This window comes from Monopterus albus, unplaced genomic scaffold (assembly GCF_001952655.1).
Source record: "Monopterus albus unplaced genomic scaffold, M_albus_1.0 scaffold435.1, whole genome shotgun sequence".
Taxonomy (NCBI): Eukaryota; Metazoa; Chordata; class Actinopteri; order Synbranchiformes; family Synbranchidae; genus Monopterus; species Monopterus albus.
In genome coordinates this window covers 98,167-109,706 of record NW_018128315.1, presented here as the reverse complement: position 1 = coordinate 109,706, position 11,540 = coordinate 98,167, and the positions used below count along the sequence as shown (strand labels likewise).

The window sequence follows — 11,540 nt, the reverse complement described above, 5'->3', positions numbered from 1 at the left end:
CAGTTAGTAACATAAAATCCAGGCCATTTGCTGATGAAGCTGTCCTACAGGGGACTGTAATATGGGTTTTGTTTGCTGCCTTCACTGTGCAGTCAGTGTTTGGTCCCATTTTAACCTACGTATTACCCGTGACAAGGGCAGTTGGTTCAACAGAAGCAGTGGTGGTTTTGGCACATTTACCTCTCAGTTCAGTCTAAACAGATCAACATCATGACGTTGGGCACACATCTACCCACAGTACACATCATTGTGTCATCTCTCCACGTCGTCCATAACACTGGCGTCTCATATTACTTGTAGATTTTGGCTTCGTGTCTGACACAGACACAAGCAGTCCGTCCTTTTGCAGAGATATTAACTGTAAACTCAGTCACCTGTGACTGCTTTCGCTCCCATCCTGCTGCATATGAGGCTGTAGGCAGAACATTAACAGGTGTTGGTGCATCAGAGTGCTGTGTGTCCACACAGACAGGTGGGTAAACATATTTAAACCCCTGCCTTTCCCAGTCACAAGTGAAGAACAAGATGCTTTTTGCCACTATCCCTTGCATTGTTTGATTGTTTGTCTTGCTCTATTTTTAAAGTGTTGTCACCAGGCTTGTTACAAGCTCAGACATGTCACTCCCTGTGTTGTTTCAAGATTACTGCCTGGGTAAAAAGTGACACCTGCGCAACAGCTGCTCATGTGGTGCACATGCTCTCCTTCCCCTGCAGTCCTATGACGTGGCTGTTGTCAAGTTCTCTGTTGAGAGCTGGACATCTTTCTGTTGGAGCAATGAAGTTTTTATACTATGGTAAATAAACTCACTGACTGACACACCAGTGGACGGTGGTGGTCACTGTAATGATCTGGAGTAATGAAACATGATAGATTCCCTTCTCCTGGGTTTGTAGAGCTCATGTGACAGGAACACCTGTGTGTTAGGTTCACCGTTGTTCCTCTGAAGTTGTGCAAATGCTTCCAGATTAAACTTGAAACCAAAAATAGTGAGGTGTAAAAATCTCTGAGGGCACAGGCTGGCAGAGACACAGAAGGGAATATAAAACCACCCCACACAGTCTGAATTCAAACAAATATGATCTCACAGTCATGACAGCAAGTACCACCATTTGCTTTAACCTGAAATATGGTGTCACTTTCTCCAAAAGTCAGTTACTTTTTGTTTTTGATTGTCTGGCTGGTGTCCATTAAAACAGTAGCAAAGTTTTAGCCAAACAGCATTACACACTATGTGATCAGAGCAGCCTCTCCTTTAAAACCAACCTAACCCCAGTTCAACTAAAGTCACAGATGACATTTAGACCGTTCATCTCAGCAGATGCTGTTGGCCGCTGTTAATATGATTTGTAGCAAGATGGGTAATGAACACTGCTACTGTTTCTTCTCATGCAGCACAACGAGGTTCTATACGTTTGGTGGACATTGGTTTCCAGCTTATAAACAACAATGAAAACCAAAAGTCCAAAATTGAGCTCTAACTGAAAGCACCATGGAGATCTACTGATGCAGCGATTCCTTTGCTGGGATTGAAATGTGGTCCTCTATTTTTTTGTCATAAATGCTGGTTTGATCAAGCCCTACGAGCCATAATGCATGATGAGGTGTCCTAACATAAGAACATAATAGAGGAGGTGGGTGTGAAGCATAACATTAGTGGAACTTTTAGTAACAGCACAAGTAACACAGTGACACTTGGCCGGGTAACTGTCTCAAAAGTGTTTCATCACATTAAATGACATTGTCCTAAATATAAATCCAACAGAGGATGGAAAGCAGCTGTCTTGGAAACAGCTGTTGGGATCTGGTTACTACAGCAGCTCGGCAGGTTCCCGCCCAGTAACACAGCTGTGACACTCCTGTGTTAATCGGAAAATATCTGATCGAGGTTTTTAAGGTTTTACAGTAGTATAGTAAAGATGGAAGTTGAATGAGATATGATTGCTTTGCAAATTTGTGGAAATGTATGTTCCAAAATGAGATATCCACTGCTGAGGAAGGGGCACCAGTTAGGGTTGGGTGTCATGTCAGCATATTCACTGCATAAATCTTTAGACAGTCATAGAAATTGCCTGTTTGTAGCAAGTTTTTCAATATTTCTACACAGATTTCTCCATTGTTAGCAATGTTCCAAATAAGAAGTCAGTATTGCTTGATGGACCTTTTGCAGCTGTTTGTAAAACTACCTTGAATTGCAAGAGATTTACAGTGATTTGCTGTTTCATACACCTGTCTACCCTGACTGGGTTGTGCTGATTTAATGTAGTGTTTCTGACACATTCCACATTTATCCCTGTTGCTGGCAGCTCATAAGGAAAACTTCTGGCATTTGAAGTGGTGCAAATTAGCATTTGTTGGCAGCTGCTAATAATGGAAAGCAATACCCTTCTCCCCGGTTGGTTTTCCTCCCTATATGCACGGCTGTGTAACTCCTTTTCCCCACTGCCGTACAAACAGGAAATTACATTAATCCTTTGTGACCAATGAGCCACTAATAGCAACAATAATTAGATTTAAGGGAAAAAATTCACTTAGGTTGATTAACATGCCAGGTTCGTCATTCTCCGATATGATGGCCTGTTCTGTCTAATAAAGGTCTGTTTAATTTTGTTCCTCTATGATAAGAATTAACAGAGTACTCGACTGATTTAGCATTGCGCTCACACAACACTGTCAGACAGGATCAAAATTACTAAAATTTAGACTCATGCTGTTGCCTCGCATGGGGATATGTACATGCACATTGAGAGCCGCTGTACCATAGTCAGATTCCTCATGTCCAACACGCCTGGCCAATAAAGCTGATTCTGAAAACACTGGCTCTTATCCCCAGTCCAGAAACACTCGCAGTTGGTAATGCCATCCTTCTTCTCCCCTAATCATGCATCTGCTCGGGTAAAGGAATGAGCACAAGAGGCAGTGAGGAGCTACAGTATCTCATATACACCCACAGCCCTTCTCATCTGACCTACACACTCAGCCTTGTCTCACATAACCCTTATGATGAAAGATTGACCCGCTGCTGCTCTCTCAACTTCCAGGCACATGTCGCCGTGTGCGGGCAGTTTCCAGGGAAACATGATGGGCTGATCATGTGATAGAGATACTGTGAAGCAATAATAGCAGTAAGGGATGGACAAGATAAGCTTTTCTCCAGGGGTCTTCCTGGAAAGAGACGCAGGTCTTCTTGGATAATGTACCCTAAAGTTTCATCATATCACAGGTCATCTGGAGAGCGGTTTATTAGAGTTTGTTGCTGGGTGGCGTTCTTGGTAAATCTGGTGATGCAATTTTACCCCCAGTAACATGAAGACAAACTCTTGTCTTGGAGGTGGTGTAGTTAAAAGCCATTGGTGAACTTTACATGTGCTTGGATAAGACATTGCATATAAACCTGTCCTAGTAAATTCAAGTCAAATCAGATTTTATTTATATAGCCTAATATTACAAATTTGCTTCAAGGGGCTTTACAGTCTGTACAACACATGACACCTTCTGTTCTTGACTCAGATAAGGAAAAACTCCACAAAAAAAACTTTTAAGGGGAAAAAAGTGGAAGAGACATCGGGAAGAGCAACAGAGGAGGATCCCTGTTCCAGAATGGAAGAGATAGATGTGTACAGAATAAATCAACATAATAGACTGAGAGTATGGACTGTCAGAGTGACAAAACTGTATATTGTAGCATACATAGTGGACGTGATCCTGGAGGACAAGCCAGTTTCCACGTGCCTCCACCAGATCCGCACCAAGCAAACTCCCCTCTACATAAAAACCTAGTAGGAGGACAAACTACACAACCACACGGGAGGCAAAACCCAAACATATCATTCACACATACAGGTGAAGGAAACAGATGCACATTAGAGCAAGAGAAAGCTCAAGAAAGTGAAAGGGAGGGAGAGGACAAGAAGAAGCCAAGACTCCTGAAGGACATGGATCCAGATACACACCTCTGAATGAGGCCCTGACAGCCAGAGGAGCGAGAGAGGTCCCACGATGGCGGATGGTCTGGCACAGAGAACCTGAGTGATAGAGAGGACTGGGAGGTGAAGAGACGCTCATGTGCTCATGGAACAGACAAACAGGGTTAGAGAGATGCAGTGGTTTTCAGGTTTACAGTGATCCTGTCAGCAGGACAACATGGACTACACTGTACAGCCATGGTTCATAGATACACTGAGACCCACCAGTCAGAGAATAGTGGCCCATACAAGGCAAGAAGTCATTAATACTATGGCGCTAGCTGAAAGTTACAGGGTACAGACGAGCTTTGAGTTTGGATTTAAATACCCCATCTGAGTCAGACTGTCTGATGCCAGCAGGAAGGTTCGGCTGCGAGCCAAGCCTTCAACTGTTTTGTTGGTGCCACTGGTGCTGTATTTGTCCTAATGTTGCCCCAGAACACTACAGCTACATGAAACCTAAAATCTTGACATTTTCTGGGAGGTTTTTTTTAATTTGGTCTTTGGTTTACTTCAAATAACTACTGGGGATTGTTTTCCTTGAATGGAAAGTTTTCCATTCAAGGTAATAATAATTCCATTGTTAGTTTTATGTTTGTTACTGTCCCATCACTGTACTCATTCATCACCTGCAACAGTATCAGTTTTTCAGAAAGACGGACGAAGGAAACCCTTAGTGACAAAAACCCAGGGATTCCAGTTAGTTAAACTAATGGCGAGAGCATCTCAGAGACGAAGCAGGACTCGTCTATTTATCACACATGACCTACAAATGGGTGTGTGCCTCTTATAGCTCTTTTATGTCAAGTGAGCACGAGGGCTGATAGTAGTGCTTAAATGGGAACACCCCCCCACTCCAACATGAGAGGGGAAAGTTTCATACCTCACCAGGTGGCACAGAGTTTCCAGTGGTACCACAACACGGAAAGCACTTTCACATCCCTATTCTCATCCACCACCTGTCTGTTGAGTCATCTAACAGTTTTATGGCAGGCTTCTTAATTTAGATGATGACATTTGCATTGGACTGGTCTATTTTCTTGGACAAAGTTTTATCAGCTGCCCTTAACCAAGTAGAATTCTGTGCCTCCAGATAAACCTTCTTTCTTAGTCAAGTCAAATGTTGATGCTATTTTTTTTAATGCGGATTCATCTTACACACACCGACAAGTCAAGTCACCTACTTTGTAAAGCGCAGATACACTAGGTGAACAAACGGCAATGCTAAATTTCAAGGTACGATTATAAAACCTATACTGAAAACGTGCCAGCAGCTTCAGGTCCTTAATGTGAGAGCAGAGACTGCCCACTGGCTCCAGTGTTCCTCTGTCTCCCACCTCCCACAGCAGTTTTTTAGCCAATTGTAAACCTGGATATACCATGTGACTGTCACCCAGACTTCATAGAGCTGTAGTGACACATCTAATTTGTCTTTATTTAATGGTTGTACTGACCTGAAGCATCTTATTTTTTTACCCCATTTTTATAATCGACCTAATTGAATCCACTTCTTTTTTATCCATTTTCTGTTGATTTTTTTATCAGTTAATTCATAAATTGTTGCAGCACTGGGTGAAAGGACATACAATTTTGAATGACCATAGTTAAAGACGCTATAACCATCATTTATAATGTAACAGCTGATAACAGCACTTTGTTGCATGTTCAGGCCACTAAAACTGCTTGAGGAAGGCTGGAGAAAGATATTTTCTTAATAGTTAAAGAAAACTGGTGTGTCTTGTGTCATACAACCTGTACGACCAACCATCCACCTGAACCATCATTTTAGACCCATCTAGTAGCAGCATGCACAGTCAAGGTGAGTTATCTTAAAGATGACTAACATTGCTTCTGCCTTCATTTGCCTGTAGGTGGGAGATCATTGACTCAGGCCAGGACCGCCAGTCCAGGACTGGACCTCAGCTCAGCGACTCCCTCAGAGTCTTCCTCCAAGAGACATCGGCTTTCAAACAACAAAGCCCAGGCAAGGTGAGGCAGAGGCGGCCGACGACCCCAGACTGACCCCAGACTAACCCCAGACTAACCTTAGCTGAGTGACAGTAAAGTGGAGAAGCAGGTGGTTGTCAGGCCTTCTGGAGGTATCTTGCCCATTGAATCCTGACTTTAATCTTAGAATAGATTTTATGCAGTGGCCCCAATCCTCTTCTGTACCGTGTAAACAGCTCCTCATACTGCATCAAATGGCATGAGAAAATCTGCATACAGCAGTTCTGCCATGACGGGGGTGGAGTCATTTGCAGAATTTTTTCTAAGAAAGTAGCTGACCCTCACTGTGCACTCTGACAGCAGAAAATGACCATATGATCATATTTTGCTTTTGTTTCCTTTCTTTTTCTTCTAGTTTTGCCTGCTGGTCTGCAGTTTGTGCACCTTCTTTGCCGTCTTAGGACGCTACATTCCAGGGGTTGTTATATCATATATTCTAGGTGAGTCAATTAAAGAAGAAGCCAGTTTAGTAACTGGAAGAACCGGGTAAACAAAATGACTATGTCTAGCTTCATGAATGAGAGGTATAGCTGTGTCTCAGCAGCATAACAGTTGACAGATACCAAATACTGCATCCTAACATAGTGGGCAGAGTTATGTATGCAAATAAATACTTTTAGTGTGTTTGTATGGCAGCATATAGATAGCTTTTATTGAATTAAATACATATGTTCTTGATGTCCCGCTGCAGTGCTGGGCGTTTTCCTGTGGCCTCTGATTTCATCTCATGAGGTCAGATTGTGGCTGGAGCCAGTTCTACAGAAGCTGGACTTTGGCATCGGGGAGATCCTTCAGAAAATCAAAAGGAAGCATGGTAAATATTATATGTCATGTAACATATGACAACCTATTAGGTTATGTATTTTCACTCAACTTGTGCATTGTTAATGCAAAGGGAGTTTGCAAACAGTAGTCAGTCAGACGGCGGAGGGAACTGTGATCTCTCTTTCCATGTTTTCTTTGTTGTTGATGAAGTTTGCGTGTCCCCATGTGGTGCTCTTGACTTTTTGTGACCACTCTTGGTGACTGACATTCATACAGGTAGATGACCCAGTTTGACCTCTGTTTACTCCAAGCAAACAAAAAATGAGAACCTTACAAGACAGAGATACCATATTAGTATTTAGAGTGGTTCCCAAACCCTTTTGTGCTAGGCCCCCCATTTGATCAGCAAAAATATTTTGAGCCCCCACCCCCCATCCTGGCCCTCAGTTTGTAAGACACTGGTTTAGAGCAACATGTCAAGCTTTTAAACTTTAATTTGACATTTTTTATTAGTTTCAAAATATCAGTGGGTCAGTGTTTGTGTATTATGTATTAAATGCATTGTACAAATGTCTGTGTTCTTTCTTCAAAAAACACCCCTCACTGGGACAGAAGAAAATACTCAACGACACATTACATCAAACATTTTGACTGTGAATACTGTGGATGTTTGTAAACCCACTAAAAGTAAAGCCAAAAGTGTAAATCAAATTATAAATACCCTTCATAAGTATTTGTTTTAATTGTACCCTATTAAACCTACAGCTCTTATTTCACTTTTATTATATTAAATATTTGACTAGAAAACTAAGCCAGTGTCGTCCATGTTTTCTTCCCTCCAGAGCAGAGAGTCATCCAGGCCCAGACTGAGAAAGAGGGCATCGAGTCAGACCTCTCCTCCATGTTTCCCAAGGTTGGCTGATCACCTCATTTCATCTCAGTCTAATTATGCTGCTGTTAAAGCTATCTGAAAATCACTACACATGATCCACATGAGCATCGAGGCTTGAGTGCCACATGATGCTTTTTAAATGTTGCTCCTCCAGCCAAGCACCTGGCTGCAGATTACAGTGTCCTTTCTACAAAACCCTCAAGATTTGATCCTTTACATCACCATTTTTTATTGAAGAGGGTGTAATGCAGAGAGGTGAGTCATCATACCAGTAGGGCTGTCAACTGAGATTGGAAATGTGGGCTTAATTCGGGTTAAATTCGCAAATAAAGGACTTGATTTGGATTTGACTGCTGTGAGAAATGATCCACTAAAGTCATGACTGGACATGAGACTGGAAAGCAAAGGTCTACTTATTTGAGTATTTATCATTCATAGCCACATCCTGTGGTCTTCATCAGCAGATGGAGACTGATTATAATAAATGGAGTCAAGTTGTGCAAGTCACGTTAATCTCAGATTATACTCTGTGCACTTTTTCTTTATCCTGTAATCTACAAGTACCAGTCAAGTGTAGTGCACACAGCATAGTACACATGGCAGCTTCGTTATATTTTATCCCCAGAGTCAGTAATGTTGAGCTGATATTACATTTGAAAGTGACAATTACCCCTTGGTTGATGTCATAATCTTTCCTTTGCTAACTTGTTATTTTTAATGAGCATGCTGCCACTGCTGTGTCAGACGGGCACATTTATTGCTGTGTCAGTTGTACCAGTGAGCTAACTGTCCACGTTTTACCCTCTAGACTCTGACATTCCATGTATTTCCTGCCTACAGCTTGACTCCACAGCGTGTAAGGAAATGTCTGTGTCGGACACAGAGGTGTCTGACGTGACGTGGACGGACAACGGAACTTTCAATCTGTCAGAAGGACACACACCACAGACTGAGAACTCAGAGGGTATGTTTGTCCCGTCCACAACATCATACAGATGGGCACAGTTTTACAATAACGACGATGGAGTTGTACTATCAGGGTTTAGAAACACAAAGACACATCTGATTGAAGGGCCACAGCAAAACTGAGCTGGTTATGCATTCTTAAACAGTAAATGGTAGGGGTTTCTCCTAGTATACCCACATACATGTACTGTAAGTAGTTATGTTTTGTAAACAAGATGGACATATCAAATATGTCACCACATGTGGAAGTGTTCTTGAGTAAGACACTGACTGTGTGACTGTGTGAGTGCTTGGAAGTGTGAATGGGTGAACTGCCAAATAGTGTGTGAAAGCACTTTGAGTGTGCTGAAATGCATAGAAATGTACCATACACGTGTAAGAACAGACCATTACATCCCTGGGGGTCACTGATAGTCTGGGTGCTGGATGTGGCTTTCCCAGCCTCATCTGCTGCTTCCTGTCTGTCAGATCTACTGACAGGTGGGGGCAGGCTCAGTGAGCTGGGTCAGTTTAGAGTGGAGTGATGGTTTCCTACAACTGATGAGGTTGTGTAGGCTTTTCCACACAGACGAGGGATCATTGGCTGAAATCTGGTTTTTCAACTTTTCAGAGTAGCTCCTCTTTGCTAGTGTGCTTTGATAATCTGCTGTTTCTTTTATTGAATAATCTATTAATTGTTTGGTCAATGAAACATCAGAAGACTTTGAAAAATGCCCATCCTAGTATCCTAGGGCACCTGCTAATATCCAAAGCCTCAAAATTTATATATCACAGTTAGATAATTAAGTTTTTAGAGAAAAATAATTTATACTATGTCTTCGTGCAAATGCAAACACTTGCTTGGCCACTGTCTTACAATATTACCAAAAAATCTTTCTTTTTACCTCAACCTCACAGACCTCGACAGAGAAGAAGTGTTCACTGGTGGCCTCCCAGAATTCCCTTCACTTGACAACGGGGCAACGACCAATGGCGATGACGATGATGACCTAAGTCTCGGCCTTCCCTCGCCTCCACCTCAGCCCCAGCAGCCAATCAAATCCAAGCATACACCTTCTCACGAAGACCAACTCACTGACAAAGCACTGGAATTGGTCAGCCAGATGGCAGGAGATGTCATCACCGCCGCAGTCACAGCCGCCATCCATGAGAGAATAGTAGCAGCTGTCAGCTTTACTGCGCTGAGTGAAGACTCGATGCGGTCCAGACTCCCAGAATCCACCAGGCTACTGGAGTTGGCTGAGGAGTCGGACAGTGAGGTGGAGGACTTTGAGCTGCTGGACCAGTCGGAGCTGGAACAACTAGAGGGGGAGCTGGGACTGGGAGAGGAGAAGGCCCAGGCCAAAGAGGAGGCTCAGGAAAGGAGTGACAAGCCGGTCACCTCTGGATTCCTCTCCAAACTCCTGAGACGCCACTGATTGATGAAAGGTATGGTTGACAAGAGAGGAGGACAGGTTACAAGTGACTGACCTAGCATCTGGGACACCTCACGTTGTCCTGACAAAAAGATGACGCTGTTATTCCTTCTCTCACCGGGTTTGACATCCCCTACGACATGTGCTGTGACATTCACCAATAGGAACAGAGGGGGCATCACTCACCAGTGTCAGTAGAATACACAGTTAACAATTATGTTGCTCTAATGGAGGTATCCAAGCTGTGCATGTTTCTAATAGGTTTGGAGAGATGTGTCTGAGCAGAAGAAAGGACGGGTGAGAACATTTTACTGGAAACATGGAGGGTGTCTCTGCCTGTGCCATCTGTATGTGTCACTGCATATTTAATTATTTAACTATGTATTTACAGTAGTTCCCTGTTATGTGCCTACAGTTTTCACCGGTACTGCCCTGAGGAAGCTCAGAGCATATTGATTAGCCTACTGTGTTAACATGGATGGACTCTGGACAGATGATGTATAGTGTCTTCCCATAATAGACATTTGCTACATAATCTTTAATTATTGTTTCGCTACATAAAGATGCATAAGACAGTTAAGCTGTGGCTGATGTGTAGCTTTTGTCCTTGGAAATAGTCGTTAAACTAAAAATGAACTCAAGGTTTCCTTAAGTTCTGTCAGACCTTTTAGCCACATCTCAAAGCCTTGTGTTTTCATGTGTTCTGCTGTCATGGAGTGTACTGAAGAAGTATTTGAAAATAAATACTTAATTTGTATACTGTATGTAAGTGATATATTATTAGTAAAAAAATATTTTTTATTCCTTTACAACTGTCTTATGTTATTTTATCAGCCATTTGTTATTTGTTTATATACTTAAAATGACCTTATATCTGCCTGCGACAAAACTATAGTGTGTTAAAAGAATTTATTAACCTTATATTGCTTATAAATGCTAAATAGTGGTTTAAATAAAGTGAAATAAAGTAAATGTGCTCTGAATCTCCCACGTGTCTGGATGATAAGGACTGTAAACTAAAACTGATAAGCTACAAATAAAAACAAATACCAAACATTTGGCCTTATTATAATTCAAGCCAAAATACTGTATATTGAACTGTAGAGACCAGTATCCCTGCAGCAAAATGTATAATTAACCGGTAACCCAAGGTGATATTTTGGCAGCAATTGGAAAGCCTTCTTGTTAGATTCTATATAACTAAATGGCCATAGTTTCAGAACTCTCCAGCTGCTGCTGCTACAGTTGTCACTGGGTCAATTCCCTTATTTGATCATTCCCCCTTCCTTGATTCTATCAAGAACCAAGTGACCCATTAAAACCTCTGCTCCTCATGGCATATAATGATCCAAAATTTGCCTCACAATAGAGTAAAGTGTAGTTTTTCATGCACTGAGGGTCATTTGTTATGAGATGGTGATTTTCCATCCATCCATTCATTTTATACTGCTAATGAGATTGGGTCACAGTGACAGCAGGTTCAGCGAGGTAGTTCAGACGTCCTTCTGCCTGGCAAAAGTTTTCCTAGCGGA

General features: G+C 42.2%; 1 protein-coding gene across 1 annotated transcript in view; it reads left to right on the top strand.

Moving 5' to 3' along the window:
• Nucleotides 1-11,299, top strand: part of retreg1 (reticulophagy regulator 1) — a gene marked incomplete at its 5' end in the record, with an annotated part of 21,875 nt that extends 10,576 nt beyond the window's left edge. The window contains 6 exons of the mRNA XM_020587029.1: nucleotides 5,835-5,952; nucleotides 6,326-6,410; nucleotides 6,662-6,784; nucleotides 7,578-7,648; nucleotides 8,468-8,591; nucleotides 9,491-11,299. Of these exons, the coding sequence (XP_020442685.1) occupies nucleotides 5,835-5,952; nucleotides 6,326-6,410; nucleotides 6,662-6,784; nucleotides 7,578-7,648; nucleotides 8,468-8,591; nucleotides 9,491-10,011 (1,042 nt within the window). The remainder of the gene's footprint in view (nucleotides 1-5,834; nucleotides 5,953-6,325; nucleotides 6,411-6,661; nucleotides 6,785-7,577; nucleotides 7,649-8,467; nucleotides 8,592-9,490) is intronic.
• Between the last annotated feature and the right edge of the window lie 241 nt (nucleotides 11,300-11,540).